This window comes from Diabrotica virgifera, chromosome 8, assembly GCF_917563875.1.
Source record: "Diabrotica virgifera virgifera chromosome 8, PGI_DIABVI_V3a".
Taxonomy (NCBI): Eukaryota; Metazoa; Arthropoda; class Insecta; order Coleoptera; family Chrysomelidae; genus Diabrotica; species Diabrotica virgifera.
In genome coordinates this window covers 141,108,782-141,128,064 of record NC_065450.1, presented here as the reverse complement: position 1 = coordinate 141,128,064, position 19,283 = coordinate 141,108,782, and the positions used below count along the sequence as shown (strand labels likewise).

The following is a 19,283-nucleotide window of genomic DNA, read 5'->3' as shown; positions in this document are numbered from 1 at the left end:
ATGGGTGTAATGAATATTGCATTATTAAATAACTAATGTCTGACGTTTCGATTTTCACTCCGGAAATAGTTTTTTATTTATAATTGTCTTTGACATAAACCAATTAGCCAGACTTATTTTTTATTTATAAAATATAAAAAGATTATGATCCAACATAAATAATTGATTGTTCAAATTCTCACACCCTAGGATAAATGTTATTATGTTAGTAAAATTTGTGTGTTTCTGTTTAGTGTATTTTTTTATATATTTTTTTTTATTTTTTAATTATATTTTTTTGGTTTTTTTATTGCTTTATTTATGTCATCTTTTGTTTAGTTTTAATTCCTTTTTTTTAATTGTTTTTTTTTTGTTTTTTTGTGTTTTTTTTATTTGCTTATCTTTATTTTACTTTTTTAACATATTTTAAACTTTTTTTTTATTTTTTGTATGTTAATTTTTTCTTGAACATAATTACGCCCGGTTTCATAATCAACTTAAAGTGAACATTAAAAACTAAAGTTCACTTTAAAGTTAAAAAATAAAAGCCTTATCTTGTAAAAGGTGTATTTAAAATCCATAAAAAGGGCTATATCACAACAAACGTTTTCGGAATCAATGTTCCATCATCAGTGTTATCACAGGTTTACATGCTTTAAAAAACTCTGTTGTCACCTAAACTCTGCCATGTAAGGTCCTACCTACAAATTTTCCAACCAATATGGTTGATGTCATGTGATGCCAGGGGTTAATCTGGAAATATTTTTAACATCCTTTAAAATCGAATAATATAATGTAACCTCAACTGTTTAAAAACAACTCAAGGGTTTTTACCCGTATATTTCGGAATCAATATTCCATCATCAGTGTTATCACAGATTTACATGCTTTAAAAAACTCTGTTGTCACCTAAACTCTGCCATGTAAGGTCCTACCTACAAATTTTCCAACCAATATGGTTGATGTCATGTGATGCCAGGGGTAATCTGGAAATATTTTTAACATCCTTTAAAATCGGATAATATAATGTAACCTCAACTGTTTAAAAACAACTCGAGGGTTTTTACCCGTATATTTTGGTGGCTTAAAGCATGTAAACCAGTGATAACACTGATGTTGGAATATTGATTCCGAAGACGTTTAGTTGTGATATAGCCCTTTTTAGGGATTTTAAATATACCTTTTACAAGATAAGGTTTTTATTTTTGTGATTTATGGTATACAGCCAGTTACAGGAATTTTTCCTTGTGATATCACTTTAAAGTTAACATTTACCCATAGGAATTGCATTGATAAAGGTACCAACTTAAAATTTAATGTCCACTTTAACTGATTATGAAACCGGGCGTTACAATAATAGGTATTTTGTATCGCAGAATTGCTTCTAATGGTGTTAGTTTTTTACAATTTCATTATGCAACGAATTAAATGATTATACAAACATTGATATCAGTTAATATTACAGTGGAACCCCGATAAGTCGGCCCCCGATAACCCGGAACTCCGGCTAACCCGGACCGATTTTTATCAGACAAACATTTCAACAATAAAAATGTATTGCTGTTACAAAATCTCGTGAACCTAATTCATTCATTTGGTGACGTCAATATAGGAACGAAACGATTGAATCCGACATTACTGAAAATATCAGGGTGCAGATGGGACCCTGTCGCGCAATTCGCAGCAAATAAAATAGTCGTATGTTTTTGGCTTCATTTTATTTCGGTTATACATACAAGCCGACAAGCCAGTGCTGGCGCGGGACCTTGAGTGAAAATACACAGCGACAAATGCAGAATACGAGAAGGTCAGCCGCCAACTCTCGTTTGTCGCTCTGTACGCATTTTCAAGGTTCACGAGGTTTTGTACCAACTCTATGTAATATAATATTTGAGAGATAATGGGTATTTGTGTAATTTGAACTACATATACCATAGTAAAAATGACTCATGGCACACCACATTCATTGTCGTGTTATCGAAAACAACAGGCACCTGTATTATCCTTTATTTATTTGAAACTGTCTTAGCCTTGTTTAGAAAAGACTATTAAAATTCTTTTTTTAACAATGGTCTTAGTCATCACTGTTATTAAATAACATAACATCAGAGACGGTATTGTGTGTAGTAAAGCCGTAGTGTTCGCTTCCGTTCTAAATCGTTCGTAAATCTATTCAGATTTTGTGTGCGTGTCGTTTGTCTATAAGGGCAACAAAACGTAAAAATGTTGTAGTGACAATGGAAAAGAAACTAGAAGCATTAAGTAGAATTGATAAAGGTGAATCTTGCAGCATTATATGGTGTCGGTACATCTACAGTATCGGATTGGAAGAAAAATAGAACTAAAATCGAAGAATTTTTTTTCAAAATGATAACAAAAGACAGTTTGGACAATCGGTGCAAAGCTAATAAAGCTAAGAATGAGACTCTTGACGACGCTTTGTATGTGTGGTTTTGTGTGGAATGCGAACGTGGTTTACCAGTGTCTGTGTGACAATTATAACGGAGTTTATCTGTAAGCATACCATATTTTATTAATTTTTACCATTATCTCCGGCTAACCCGGATTTTCGATAACCCGGATCGGCCGCGGTCCCGATTAATCCGAGTTAACGGGGTTCCACTGTATTACTAAAAATTATACAATTTAGATTGGTTGGCAAACGGAATTTGAGATTTAGCAGGAAATAGTTCTCAAAAAAGATATTTTAAAAAAAATCTGGGAAGATGTATAACCAATTTTATTAGTTATTTTTATTGGTTATTTATTTATTATTTGTTATTTTATAACCAATTTTATTATGTCATTTCAAAATTGGCATATTTCGCTTCGATCTTGTAGGCCACACCATGTGTATGGTTAAAAAAATTTGAGGGTGGTATTATACTACGAAATATCAAATTATGACTGTTTTGTGTGTTATTTTATGTTAATTTGTTTGTGTAATCTGAATCTGTAGTGTAGTTGTGATGGTGTAAGAATTGTAACACAGATTTGTGTTTGTGTATTGTGTGTTGCATATGTATTGTGTATGAGATTGTAGGTGTTTTTTTCTCCGACTTCCTTTACTCCGCTATTATTGGTATATTTTTGTTGTTGACTTCTTCTTTTGGTATTGGCAACCAAATCCTGCTACACTCTGCTGATAGGTTTGCTACACATTTTTCTTCGTTGTAGGATGAGTGCTGTTTCTTTGACTTTTTATCTTTTTCATGTTTGTTTCTGTCATGTTCATTGATGCATTTTTCGTTTGTACGCTTGTATTTAGTACTACAATAAATAATATGACTTATACGAAAGATAATGTTTTGTTTAATTTCAGACGTTATGCTTTCAAAGCAGTACGAAACGGCATAGCCTTGCCGGTACATCGGCTTCCATTCAAGGTGAACCAATTCATGTAACCTTACAAGAGATCCGGAATTATTTGCAAACACTCTATTCCAGTTCGTCGGACTCTTCTGATCACAAAGAAAAAACGCTAAAACCGAAAGCAAATATTTTGGTAACCAACAATAACAGGTATCCAGTTAACAAAAATCTAGTCACAGATAAAGATCTGAATCCAATTACTGTTCCTCCAAGTAGATCTAAGAAAAATACGTTATTTATTAATATTAAGAACAAGAAAGTTAAAGACTCGTGCAATAATATCGGCAAGCAGATAAATATTTCACCAACGAAGAAAGATGAGAAACGAAGGAAGTCTCCAACAAAGGTAATATACACAAAACATTTTATTCCATAATTTATTTGACTTATATTTTTAAATGTAATTTTATACTATTTTAAATTTAAATGCAGTTTTTGTTTATATTCGATTCAGAGTTGGACCACCATCTCCATATAGCTATTTCAGCATCCTCATGCCTCCTCAGTGAAGCTATGCAGTCACAACTCTGAAAGGAACATGAACAATCTGCCTATTTAAGGGAAACCATCGCGATACAATGATTCCACCTTTTGAGACGCAATCTAGCGACATCTCTCGTATTACGAGGAAAACAACGAAAATCCCTAGATACAAAGTTTACTACTTTTTAAACAATTAGAATAATTGAAATAAAAATATAATAAACAATATTTTAAATCCAAGACTTTTCGCTAATAAATTGCTTTCTGGCTGCATCCCGTATCTGCGGATTTTACAATATATAATCACAGAGACGACGAAAATAGGAGAAAGCAAATAGGACACTTAGGCCACGCATTTACCTTCTCTTCGTCTAGGAAAAGGACCGAAAGACAGTTTCTAAATACTCAGTACTGAGTAAAAATGGAAAAGATAAATGCAGTTTTTGTTTATATTCGATTCAGAGTTGGACCACCATCTCCATATAGCTATTTCAGCATCCTCATACCTCCTTAGTGAGTCACAACTCTGAAAGGAACATAAACAATCTGCCTATTTAAGGGAAACCATCGCGATACAATGATTCCACCTTTTGAGACGCAATCTAGCGACATCTCTCGTATTACGAGAAAAACAACGAAAAGCCCTAGTTACAAAGTGTACTACTTTTTAAACAATTAGAATAATTGAAATAAAAATATAATAAACAATACTTTAAATCCAAGACTTTTCGCTAATAAACTGCTTTCTGGCTGCATCCCGTATCTCCGGATTTTACAATATATAATCACAGAGACGACGAAAATAGGAGAAAGCAAATAGGACACTTAGGCCACGCATTTACCTTCTCTTCGTCTAGGAAAAGGACCGAAAGACTGTTTCTAAATACTCAGTACTGAGTAAAAATGGAAAAGATAAATGCAGTTTTTGTTTATATTAGATTCAGAGTTGGACCACCATCTCCATATAGCTATTTCAGCATCCTCATGCCTCCTCAGTGAAGCTATGCAGTCACAACTCTGAAAGGAACATAAACAATCTGCCTATTTAAGGGAAACCATCGCGATACAATGATTCCACCTTTTGAGACGCAATCTAGCGACATCTCTCGTATTACGAGGAAAACAACGAAAAGCCCTAGATACAAAGTTTACTACTTTTTAAACAATTAGAATAATTGAAATAAAAATATAATAATATTTTAAATTTATTTGTATTCTTCTTAACTCAGGCGAGACTCGTTAGTCTCTGGCACTGGTCATAAGACATTATACCATACCTTGTTTTTTCCTTAAACTCTAATAAGTTCGGTGGCCTCAACGAAGGCCAACAGTTTTTTAATTGGTAGTTTTAGGATTTCTTCTGGTTCAAACCTCAGTTGACCAGTGAATTCCTGCCTTACATCACTTAGCACACTGCAATGGCATAGTATGTGTATTGCAGTCTCTTCTTCCATTTCGCACTTTCTGCACTATGGTTCATTCACCTTACCTAGTTTGTATAGGTGATTTCTTAAACGGCAATGTCCAGTCACCATTTCAGTGACCGTTTTGATCTCTCGTTTATTGAGGTTCATCAAACTGTTCGAGAGCTTTTTATTAATGTCCTTGATTATTTTTTTAGTCTGGATTTGTCCTTTAGTGGCTCTCCATTTCTTTTGATGATTCTTTATCGGCATTTCTGAACCTGGTTTTTCGTAGCATCTTTAGTGATGCCACAGAAAGGTTCTAGGCCTTCAAAAGTTTCTCTCGAGCCTTGTTTCGCTAACATATCTGCTCGTTCGTTCCCATGCACCTCTTCATGACCCAGCACACATATTAAAGACACTTTATTGTCTTTTGCCAGGATATTGAGGAGATCTTTGCAGTTTCTCACCAATTTTGATTTGATGAGTGGATCAATGATTTCATCAATGCACGCCACCAAAGCAAAAACTTCAGCCTGGAACACAGTTGTATGTTGACCTAGGCTGTAAGATTTATTATAGTTGCATGTTTGCCCAAAGACTCCTGTTCCACTACCATGGGCAGTTTTAGATCCATCAGTGAACCATATTTAGTCCCCACTAATATTTGGTTTGTTCTCTAAATGGTAGTAATTGTGTTAATATTCTCAGTGAAGCCTGAGTAATTCTGCCTCCAAGTATTGTTGGCTTTGAGTCTCAGGATGGTCAGAAAGGCTACCACCGAAATATATAATTCCAGCGGAGGGAGACCTGTGATAGCCTCTAATGAAGTCGTTTCTGTACTATTCAAGGCTCCTGTTATATTTAGAAGCTCTTGTCTTTGTAGGGTGGTTAGAATAGCCACACAATATTACAATGCCGTCTTTCTCCACCAGAGTACTGAACCATAAGTGACTCTCGGTCGTATCACTGATGTATATAACCAACAGATCACCTTTGATTTCAATCCCCAGGTTTTAAACACAACTCGTCTGCAGTTCCAGAAGAGTCGCTTAGCCCTATTGGTTATATTGTTAATGTGAGTATTTCAATTGAGTTTCGAATCCAGGCTTACCCCTAGATACCGCCAGAACCACCTGCAGTGGGCAGGACATGTAGCCCGGGCCCCTGAATCGAACATGATAAAAAAGATTCTAACAGCGCCACCCGTGGGAATGAGAAGACGGGGTAGACCAAAGCTGAGGTGGATGGATGGGGTAACACAACATGCCGAGAAGGTCGGAGTCGGCAACTGGAAAATGCAAGCAAGGGACAGAACAGAAAGTAGAAAGCTTGGGAAGGTCGAGGCCCTTCAAGTGCTGTAGCACCAATATGTTGATGATGACTATAACAGCGGGAGTGAAAATTTTGGTTTCTTGGATTTAGTAAAAAATATTAATAGATATCTTGTTTTTATTATTCATTTATGTTATAATATTTACAGGTGTTTTCTTTGAAACAAATGCTGTGTAACATGTTCCGGTTTAAGAGGTTCCTTACACCAGATAACGTTAAAGATGACGAAAGCAAGAAACTTTACGCTAGCAAGGGCAGCGTTTTAGATGATGTACATAATAGTATAAGTAGTAGGGCTCTGCCACCTTTGCCAAATAAAGAAGAAGGAAAGGAAATTGACGAAGAACAGATATTGGATTTCGCCACCAGCATCCAGCGAGTGAAAGATGTAAGTAGATGTAGCTGTTTACTTTATGATTCAGTCAATTTGTACTCTACGAGCTCCCTAGTGGGAAAGTTTTGGGGTAGTTCTGATTTCTTTCATTATATATGAATTTTGGGCTGCTGAATCCGAATATGAGGTTTGCGGACAAAATTTCTTGCCGGAACATTGAAAAAATCGCGAGAAAATCTAAAAATTTCAGCTTTTTTCCGCTTTTTTGTTCAAATCTCGAAAACTATTAACTTTTGGTAAATGGTCTGTTAACAGAAATTAAAGTACTTAAAATTATCTACAAATATCACTATTTACTTTTTTTTTTCAGACGAACCGTTCGGTCTAAAGTGCAAGTTGAAAATTGTCAATTTTTTACGGTCTCGGCAAAACCCACTTTTTACATTCTAAAACTTTAGTTTTTATTAGAATGCTGTCATTTGATAAATTTCTCCTAGTTTTCTGTACAAATAATAAATGTTAGTTCATAATATGAATATGGTATGTCTCTTGTCACAGCTTCCATAAATCCATTCCATCCTAAAATACCGAGAATGTCTCTGCTTTTCCCTTAGAACCACAGAAGATCAGGCACAGATGGAGTCACAGTTTCAGTTGGTGTGAACATTCCCTTCGGATCTTGATTTCTAATAAACCTTGAGGTTTTGTCCTTTCAAAATGTATTAGTTGAACAGCTCTCTGACTTCCATAAACCTCAGATGCGGGTTTAGTTTTTAGCCGAGGAATGGATTGGTTAGGAGCTATTGCATGTTTTGGTGCAATACAAGAAATGCCACCCATGACGTAAAAAGTGTGGTATCCGTCGATTGTATGTACGTTAACCCTTTCTATCCCAACGCTGCATATATATGTTTTTGAAAAAGTGGGTCTGTATTCCCAGCCGCCGTATATATTATACGTTCAAGGTGTTATGGTCTCAATTTACAAGAGTCGAAAATATGCGTTGCTTATAAAATTTTAGACTCATTGGTGTCCCAATCCCGTAGAAATATTAATATGTCCGAAAATGTTAGATTATTGTTCCCAAAGCCTCAAAATGTTGGCATCTAAGACAGGTCATGCGGACCCATTGCCGTATATATTTGTTCACATATTTGAGATATATGCTATATTGTAGCACTGGTGGCAACGCTTATAGGTAGCTGCTAGAAAGTGAAGCGTTTATTGTAGCCACAGAAGTTAGTTACATTTTTCAAGTTGGTTTTGCTCTCTGATGAGTACTTTTGAAAAGAAAACGTTTAAGTTGGTTAACCAAAACATGTTTTGGTCATTTATGTGTTTATTTATATGCGACGTATATATAAGGCAATGGGACTCTAAGCATGAAAAAACCTTTGGGATTGAGGGACCAACATGCAAATTAAGGTCTGGCATAGAAAGGGTTAAAATCAGCGTTTTCGTACACCTGTTGTGTAAAGCACGGCTGGTCAATTTTCTGCGGATCGCCTACGATTGCTGACACTTCCAGATAAGCAACGCGCTTGCTCAAAGTCTTGTAGCGGCAGTAAGGCCCAGATAGTTGGTCTCACCATTTCTTGCAGGGTTGGCCGTTTTCTTTACAAAAAGTACGGCTCAAGAAAATAGGTTGATGTAGTTTCCTATTTGGGGTTTTGTTCATCCTATACAGAAGCTGTTCGCCTGGAAGTGTCAGCATTCGCAGGCGATCCGCAGAAAATTGATCTGCCGTGCTTTACACAGCAGGTGTACGATAACGCTGATTTTAACGTACATACAATCGACGAATACCACACTTTTCACGTCATATGTGGCATTTCTTGTATTGCACCAAAACATGCAGTAGCTCCTAAGCAATCCATTCCTCGGATAAAAAAGAAACCCGCGCCTGAGGTTTATGGAAGTGAGGGAGCTGTTCAACTAATTCATTTTAAAAGGACAAAACCTCAAGGTTTATCAGAAATCAAGATAACAGATCCGAAGGAAATGTTCACACCAACTGAAACTGTGGAGTCACAGTTTCAGTTGGTTCAAACTTGTCTCCATCTGTGCCTGATCTTCTGTGGCTCTAAGGGAAAAGCAGAGACATTCCCGGCCTCTTAGGACGGAATGGACTCATGGAAGCTGTCACAAGAGACATACCATACCTATGAACTAACATTTATTATTTGTACAGAAAACTAGGAGAAATTTATCAAATGACAGCATTCTAATAAAAAATAAAGTTTTGGAATGTAAAAAGTGGGTTTTGCCGAGACCGTTAAAAATTGGCAATTTTCAACTTGTACTTTAGACCGAACGGTTCGTCTGAAAAAAAGGTAAATAGTGGATATTTGTAGATAATTTTAAGTACTTTAATTTCTGTTAACAGACCATTTACTAAAAGTTAATAGTTTTCGAGATTTGAGCAAAAAAAGCGGAAAAAAACTGAAATTTTTCCTTTTTTCGCGATTTTTTCAATGTTCCGGCAAGAAATTTTGTCCGCAAACCTCATATTCGGATTCAGCAGCCCAAAATCCATATATAATGAAAGAAATCAGAATACCCCAAAACTTTCCTAGTCAAAACACAATTTGATTGAATCATTAGGAAAATGACAGGTTTAACTCATTAAAACTGAATACATATAAAAATACAAGTAATCCCCTTAGTTCAAGCAGATATCAATGATTTACAAATGTTAAATACTTTTAAATAAGTGATGGATCCGACCGTTACTTGATGGAAGTTCATTTTATCTGACAATAAAACACTCTTCCACAAAATTGTATTACAAATTAATGTCACTACAGCTGTTTCGGCAGAGTGCATTTCATTAAGTGATGTGTTTTTTAGATTGAAGTTGGTCATTGAGAATTATTATATGTAAAAGATGGTTTTGCTTGTTTTCGATTCAGAGGGATGTCCAATCGCCGGAGAGCTGTTTCCACCATTTCAGTCTTTATCAACAGCGCTAGCGTGCACTCCTTTAAATCGAAAAACAGCTCGACCATCAATTTAAGGGGAATTTCAAAGATCATTGAAATTCCCATTAGGACGCGGTCCAGCGACATCTCCTAACAAATTGAAAGTCTCAGATGCAGAATCCAGATTCTGCATCTGATACTTTTCAATTTGTTAAGAGATGTCGCTGTTCCCCTTAAATTGATGGTCGAGCTGTTTTTCGATTCAGAGGAGTGCACGCTAGCGCTGTTGATACAGCCTGAAATGGTGGAAACAGCTGTCCGGCGATTGTGCATTCCTCTGAATCGAAAACAAGCAAAACCATCTTTTACTTTTCTATCTTTACTCAGATTTGAGTACTAGGAAGTTTCTTTCTGTCCTTTTCCTAGACTAATTAAAACGGAATGTGATTGCAAGGAATCCTTTTTGTTTTCTATATTCGTCGTTTGCGGTCTTATAAATTGTAAAAGTCGCAGATTAAGGATGTACCAGAAAGAACTTTCAACATGAAAAGTTTCAGATTTAAATAACTATTTACCATTTTAATTTTATTAAAGTGGTGGATTCTGCATCTGACACTTTTCAATTTGAAACCCGGTCTATGGGTGAGGCAGATAACTGGCCTATTAGAAATATCTCGAGAACTAAAGGCAACAGAATCATGAAAATTGGAATAAAGGGGTTTTGAAGGATGATCTATGAAATGAAAATATTTTCATCTCTTTTTATAACTTCGTTTTTTTAAATGGGACACCCTGTATATTTTTACATTTTTGGATTCTCTTCGATGTCTTCTTTCTTAAAATATGAGGTTTTATAATATTATACAGGGTATTTTAAAAGATAATTACGTTTTTTTATTAATTTCGTAGCAACATTCACACCCTGTAGAATTGTAGTAGTTTGACATCTAAAACTCTACTTACGTTTAAATGATTTTTAATATACTCTACAGTATAGCTAAATTTTTAATTTTAGTATACAGGGTTCGTCGAAACTCGGAATGAGTATTTTCTGAGTTTTCTTAAATGGAACACCCTGTATTTTTGTATTGTAATGAAATTATATTTTATAGTACTTTTTTACTTCTTAAGGATTCCCTATACCTAACTGCTTTAATTTGTGAGTTATTGGTGATTCAAGCTAAACATTAATTGTAACAAAAAATACGTAAAATTTTATTAGGTTGGCCGTGAAAATACTCAATCCCAAATAATTTTTCAGAAATAAATACATAATAATCCAGACTGGTCCTTAAAATTACCAATAATGGTTTAGCTATAAAAATACCTACGTAGTTAAGATTGTTGGTGCGATTAACAATTAAGCACAAATTAAAGCAGTTAGGTATAGGGAATGCTTAAGAAATAAAAAAGTACCATAAAATATCATTGCATTACAATACTAAAATACAGTGTGTTCCATTTAAGAAAACTCAGAAAATACTCATTCCGAGTTTCGACGTACCCTGTATACTAAAATTAAAAATTTAGCTATACTAATGATTCTTAACAATAGTAGAGTATATTAAAAATCATTTGAACGTAAGTAGAGTTTTAGATGTCAAACTACTACATTTCTACAGGGTGTTAATTTTGCTACGAAATTAATAAAAAAACGTAATTATCTTTTAAAATACCCTGTATAATATTACAAAACTTCATATTTTAAGAAAGAAGACATCGAAGAGAATCCTAAAATGTAAAAATATACAGGGTGTCCCATTTAAAAAAACGAAGTTATAAGCAACTTCCGGTATAACCGGAAGTTGAAAAGAGATGAAAATATTTTCATTTAATAGATCATCCTTCAAAACCCCTTTATTCCAATTTTCATGATTCTGTTGCCTTTAGTTCTCGAGATATTTCTAATAGGCCCTTTATTTGCCTCACCCTGTATAGACATTTGAAATAACAAAAATTGCCGGAGAGCCAAATTTTGGTGGAAAGCTAGGGTATACCATAACAAATAAAGTTTTAAAAGTCCCCATCGATCCCATGTGTGCAACAAAAGTTATTCGGGGTCAAAGGTCAAAATTTGAGATTTTTTGTATTTTTTTTTTCGAAAACGGTAAGTTTTATCAAAAAAGAACCTTAAACCAAAGTTGTAGATCTTAAAATTCTCTACAAATAGTCCTTACTATTTTTTTCCTAGGAGTTGCCATTTCTGAGATATCGCGATTCTAAGAGTCATATTATACATGATACGCACACGTTTCCACACCACCTGTGAGGTAGTGTACTCGGCGCGTTTTTTTTTACCGTGGGTTCCCCTGTAGGCCTACTCCACTGATTTCTTTAGATATTTTAATCAGATTCATATTCTTGAAAGTCTACTTCAACAGTCAAGTCTTCTTCGATTTCATCTTCTTCCTCTTCCTCTTGCTGTATGTTCAAATGTGACAGTCATTGGTCTCTTCATTAAAATCACAGGAGTTTTCCTCTGTTGTACTTAACTGGACATTTGAGCAAGACTGACCTTGGCAGTTGGTACACGCTAGAGAACACATCAACCCGGCTTTTTTACATCCACATTTGGCACTACAACCTTTTTTGCAATTGCAAAAAATAGTGTTAAGGAGTTTTTCTGGAGCAGGTGGGAGTAAGGTTTTAATCGGTTCTAGAGTATTATCTATAAATTTCCAACCCCAGTCTTCTGGATTCAGTTCATTGTCTAGCCATGTTTGAACTTGATGATATACTCGATACAAATGTTGAAAAGCAGATACTGATGTTGGAGGAAGACATGATAGTTGTACTTGTTTCTTGTTTCGCGTATTTTTTACAAAAGTTAAGTATCGGCATTGTTTATCTACACATGGTCTAGTTATACCATGGTATCGGTATTTATCAAGAAAACTCATTTTTTTTTTTGGAGCTCCATAAACCGCAAGAAGAAAGCGAATTCCTTCCGTAATTATTGTTTGCGGGGTGGAATCAAGTTCTGTAAAAACTTTACAGTAGTCAGTCAAATCTTTTTTTTTTTTTTCGAATAACTTAAGTACTGACGTTTTGCCCCTTCTGTACATTGCTGACGTAGTGTCGCAGCCGGTTATCGCATGTAAAAATAAAATGTATTTTTGGCATTTGGGATAAGCTGATAAACTTTTCGAAGAATATATCTCTCTTCGCTGTTGAGCCCTTCCAGGTTCAGAAAATAAATAACTTTATCTACTGGAGTCCTTGCAGTAAGCAGTACTAACAAATCAACATCTTCACCAACTACAATTGTTGTGTTTGTTGCCTTAAATTTTTCAATTGCTGTCTCAATTATAAGGACATCTGCGTCATTTTTAGCTTGTTCACTTCAATATTCGCAGCTGTTAATTTGTCAGTTAACATGGAAATGAAACGAGATTTATTATTAATGTTAGCGAAAAATTGTTGTTGATTCGCTGGAACTGTTATATTTTCATCAAAGATAATCTCGGAACCCGATGATGTTTTTGTAGTTCGACGACGTTGTTCTGTAGCTTTAATATTCTTTGTCGAGTCACTGTAGCCGTCAAATACCACTGTCACTGTAAGCCCGTAATGTCTGCTAAATGGTAGACGCTTGTAATACGTACTTATATTCACTTGAACTGAACCTTTAGCACTAAAAGAAACAGATAATATGAACAAGACCTACGGACAATACTGTAGCCATTGGTTACAATAGACAATCTGTTCTTTTTTTAAACAATGGTATAGCCAAATGTTTTTCAAGGCCACGTAGATAGAGGAAATTCAGTTTGGGACTGATTATCTTTTGAAGAAATATTTTCAGAATAGTATGATATATTATATAAAAGAGACACAAATAGGCATTTGTACTTGTCTTAAGTGCCAAGTGCCACATTATGTATATACGTGGCTTATATGTGCATATAATGTATAAAGTAACTTTTAAAATCGCGATATCTCAGGAATGGTAACTCTTAGAAAAAAAATTGTAAGGACTATTTTTGTAGAGAATGTTAAGATCTACAACTTTGGTTTGATGTTTTTTCTTGATAAAACTTACCGTTTTCGAGAAAAATCCAAAAAATCTCAAATTTTGACCTTTGACCCCGAGTAACTTTTGTTGCACACATGGGATCGATGGGGACTTTTAAAACTTTATTTGGTATGGTAAACTCTAGCTCTCCACCAAAATTTGGCTCTCCGGTAATTTTTGTTATTTGCCAACTATTTTGATATCTAAGTTGACCGGATTATTGTAATTATATATGTATTTTTTTATTTATTAAGTTCCATACATTCTAATAAGGATAGCTTAAGGCCTTTATTTTGAATATGACGAATTTGAAATTGGTCATTAAAAGAATGATTATGCTCTAGCTAGAGTCTAGAAGATGCATACGTAGAATCAGGTTTTTTATTATTGAAAGCCATTTTGTGTTCTGCTATACGTTTGTTAAAGATTCTACCAGTTTGGCCGATGTAAGTTTTTACAGTCGCCATATGTAAGTTTGTATTCACCACTGCGTAAGTGCTTGTTCTTGTGGCTCTTGTTGTTCTTAATATATTTGCTTAAGTTATTGTTTGTCCTGAAAGCTCGTGTTATTCCTTTCTTTTTTATGTGTGGCCATTTTAATTGATAGTTTGACTGTACATGTATTCATGCAGAAGGTACTGAGTTTTTTCAGGCAATACTAATTTTAGGGCTTTCTTATGCAGTTTTTGGTTTAAAATTTTATTTATTATTTGTTCTTTGTATCCATTGTTTACTGCTATGATATTCAATTCTATCTCGAAGTTATTTTTGTCATGGGAATTTCTGTTAATCTATTTTACAGGCTATCGTAGGCTGCCAATTTATGTTGCATAGGATAGGATGATTTGTGAATAGTTGTGTCGGTATGGGTAGGTTTATGAAACATGAGTTCTCCGTTTCTTCTTTTCTTGGCGGAATCTGTTGCGTTGGTTTATTTATACTTTTTGTACATTTTGACAACGAGTAGTCAGTGGTTTGGTCATCTGTCAGATTGTTTACATATTTGTTTATCGATTCATTTTTGATTATATATCTTGTTAACTGTTCGGTCAGGTTGTTTAATACATTTTTATTTTCTGCAATCCTGTTTTGTGCCATGTTTGCCTGGCTTCTCTTTTTCTTGGTACTAGTTCACGAAATTATTTATAAGGTTGACCTTTTATTTTTCTTTTAATTTGTCTTGTATTGTTCCATGCTGCTTGTTGTATATTTATGGTTAGTTTCTCTGCTTTTTCATCAAGGTGTTCATTAGATTTGATATGCATATTAAAATCAATTCTAAATGTGTTTAATATAAACAAATTATTTTGTAATTGTAAAATAATATATCTTTTTCTACATTCGAGAGCAAAATAATCGACTCACTCGCTGAATTGTACACGTTAGATGTCTCGAATTGTTATAGAGTTGTTAGAAACATGTTGTCCGATTTGAGTGATTTTTTAGTATGTTATAGCCGTATTATTTGAGAAAATCGATGTAATAATAATATTGCTAGACAGGTAAATGTCATTATATACCGGGTGTAACAATCATACTTTGTTTGTTTCTTAAAGTTCGGAACACCCTGTGGAATATTCTAGCTAGCATATATAAAATATTGTAATTAAAACTCAATTGTAGCCTTAGACTTTATTAACGTTTTCTTTTTTGACTCATTTGCTTATCTTGAATAATAAAAAAGTTAGGTACGTTAACAACTGGCAATGTTTTTCATCAATAAATCCTCATTTTCTGCTTAGTTTAATAAACAAGCCTAAAGTATGCTATGAGAAATTAACAATTTAATGGATGTCAAATTGTTAACAGTTAAAAAATGTCTAGTTTATTGTGAAAATTACTAGATTTATTATTTAAAATTTCAATTAAATCCGTATTTTTTTTTGTTGTTTGTTGGAAATGGAACGCACTACAAGGAATTTCACCCGCGATGAGTATGTTCAAGCAGTGATCTTACATAGCGAAGGACTTAGCTACCATGCTATCGTCTCCTTATATTGGTAACAATTTTTTGTAATGCACGATAATGCCAGACCTCAAGTTCACGAACTGTAACCGAATATTTACAACAGGTAAATTTTCGGACTTTTAATTGGCCATCGCATAGTCCAGATCTTAACCGGATCGAACATTTGTGGGACATAATTGGCAGAAGACTAAGACACCGTTTGCCACCTCCTAGAACCTTATAAGATGTAGAAACAGTAGTTCTCGAGATTTGGAATGATATTAGTCAAGGCCAAATAGCACACCTCATTTGTAATATGAAAGTACATACAGTCGGGAAAATGAAAGAATACCCATGCGTCATCGATGATATGCATACGAATCAAATCAAAAATTTCTATTCAAAACAACGTCTATAAACTAAGTTAATACTGTAAAAAAACAGATGTGACTACTATCCCACCGTACGATTTTTCGCTACGTAAATGTGTCAAAAATTTTTTGTGATGTTATTCTTTTTCCGATAATACCTATATATTTATTGGTAATAAATGTTACATTTACTACTGTAATTAATTATTTGATATAGATTAATAATACAAAAATAATGAGTAAGCAAATATAGTATTATGGATTTCTCCATGTTAAAGTTGCCAGTGGGCGTAAATAGTAACAGGAATTTAAAAAATGTCGTTTATGTCAGCTGCATTAAGTGACTTAAATGAAAGTAAACTTAATGACATTATCTGCAAATAAATGTACATACATTCGTAAAAATATACTAATCTGTAATTTTATACACTATGATTGAAAAGTCAGAGTAATATGTACACGTTTGGCAAACTCATAGACAGAAGTTAACCATATTGACAGATGATTACTTACAAATTTTATTGACTTATTTTAATTAAATAAATACTTACCAAACCAAAAATACAATATAATATCAAAATAGCTTTTAAAAGAACTGAGTTTATTCAAGCAAATACGACTGATTATTAAACTTTATAAACTCTACCGAACCTAACCCAGTTTCACTGTCAAAGTGACAGAAATTGAATCTGTCAGATTATAGTTGACCAGCACGATTACTCGAATAGTAGTTTATACAATCATTATCTCTGCTGATGTTGAATGTTTTTCTAAGAATGACATTAGAAGTACAGAAATAGTCAAGTGTGAGTTTAAATTTTCTACTAAATTAATATAACTACGTTGAACAATTTTATCGCCGTCTCACTCTGTCAATTATAAATATGTAACTGCGTATGTCTTGGATAACGTTTTTGCTTAGTAGACAACACTTAATAATCTATCTCTCTCGTTTGTTATTTATAGAAAAAGGCAGCAAATCCAAAATGTGTGCTTCGTGCATGGGTATTCTTTCATTTTTCCGATTGTATCTCTTTTATTATCGAACATAAGCGAATGAATCAAAGAACAGAGTGTTAAGAAAGCCTAAGGCTACAATTGAATTTTAATTTAAATATTTTATATATGCTAGAATATTCCACAGGGTGTTCCGAACTGTAAGAAAAAAACACAGGATGATCGTTACAGCCGGTATAAAATGACATTTACATCTAGCAACATTATTACATCGATTTTCTTAAATAGTAAGGCTATAACATACTAAAAAAATCACTCAAATTAGACAAGAAGTTTAAGAAATTCGAGACATCTAACGAGTACAATTCAACGAGTGAGTCGATTATTTTTCTCTCAAGTGTAGTTCCGATCCACTTATGAAGGTTGACTATAACCATTGCAAATTGGTCTTTATCTTCTGCTTTTCTTAAAAACGTATGTGTGTTTAACCCGGTCCAGTCGCGAATGTTTTTCAGCCAGGATATTTGTCGTCTACCAGGACCCTCGTTTTCTTCTATTTTACCCGTTATAATTAGCTGTAACAACTCGTACTTATCATTTCTAAGTATGTGATCCAAATATGCTGTTTTTCTCCTTTTAATGATGGTCAAAAGTTCTCTGTCTCTTCCCATTCTGTGCAACACCATTTCGTTCGTAATGTGATCGGTCCGTGGTAATTTCAAAATTCTCCTAAAAAGCCACATCCCAAAATAAAGTTTACAGCTTTCTCATTATAGGTCTGGATCCCGCGTATGAACAAAAAGTTGATTAATAGCAAGCTGAAAATTTGTTAATAGCTTAACGGTGTCTAGTCGGATAAACTTTGATATATGGGAACACTGGAACAGGGGCAGTTTTAATTGTGGAACAGTTTAAAAATTTGGAACGGTCAGACCACGAAAACGGCACATTTATTTTATCCGAGAGAATAGACTAAAACTCTCCGAACAGAGATTAAACTCTCATGCAAAAATCAGACAGCTATTTATCACCTGTCATAATTCCTGTCATTTCAAATATTCTACATGTTCCACTCATTAAAACGCCCATTTGGTGATAAATGGCAGTCTGATTTTTGCATGAGAGTTTAATCTCTGTTCGGAGCGTTTAAGTCTATTCTGTCGGACAAAATAAATGTGCCGTTTTCGTGGTCTGACCGTTCCAAATTTTTAACCTGTTCCACAATTAAAACTGCCCCTGTTCCAGTGTTCCCATACATCAAAGTTTATCCGACTAGACACCCTTAACCTATTAACAAATTTTCAGCTTGCTATTAATCAACTTTTTTTTCATACGCGGGATCCAGACCTATTAAGCCAACATTAACAGTCCAAGCTTCGGCACCTGTGTGTGTGTTTATGTTTTATTGGCACTGATTTAAGCAACCAACTGGCCAGTCAATGTGTTTTGAATTCTCTCTTTTACAAAATATATGCTTAGTATCTAAATTTAAAACTATTACTACTACTAAGTTTTTTTTCCTGTTTTTTTTATTTTTTTTAATATATTTTTTAACAATTTTTTTTTATTTTTTATTATATTTTTAATTTTTTTTTTCATTTAATTTTCTTTTCTTTTGTTTTTTTATGTATTTTTTGTATATTTTTTTTACTACGCTAAGACCTAAACCCGATTCAACCTCTCGGAGGTTTAGATCTTCTTAGTAACTTTTTATTTTATTTTATTATTTTTTTTATAATTTTTTTTTATTCTTTTTTTTCAGAGCAATAATTTTAAACAATTAACATGGTTGTATAAAATTTTATAAACATCTAGATTGTTTGATTGTAAAAGGTATATAAGATTAAAAGGAAATTGTACATTAACTTGAACTAGATTGGTATAGAAATTTGATATTTCAATAAAATGTAAAGGACATTCTAACAGCATATGTTGTAGATCAGCTAGCTCTCCACATAAACATTCATCATTATCTACAAGTCCTATTTCTCTTTTGTAGACTGGAGTCAGACAGTGATTACTTCTTATTCGACAAATAGTTTTGATAAAGCCTCTGTTGGAAACTTGATTAAACCATGTCTTGATGGGAAGTGTAGGCTGGATTTTTTTGTAATAATTTCCTTTGTCTGAATATTTGTATTGTTCCTGCCATTTCGTCCGTTTGA

The 19,283-nt window shown here is 33.8% G+C and overlaps 1 protein-coding gene across 2 annotated transcripts in view; it reads left to right on the top strand.

The window, feature by feature from the left end:
- LOC126889809 (uncharacterized) overlaps positions 1-19,283 on the top strand; it is a 168,098-nt gene that overhangs the window by 43,098 nt on the left and 105,717 nt on the right. For both annotated transcript variants that reach the window (XM_050658468.1, XM_050658467.1), the window contains exons 4-5: positions 3,302-3,697; positions 6,721-6,960. In XM_050658468.1, coding sequence (XP_050514425.1) covers positions 3,302-3,697; positions 6,721-6,960 — 636 coding nt within the window. The remainder of the gene's footprint in view (positions 1-3,301; positions 3,698-6,720; positions 6,961-19,283) is intronic.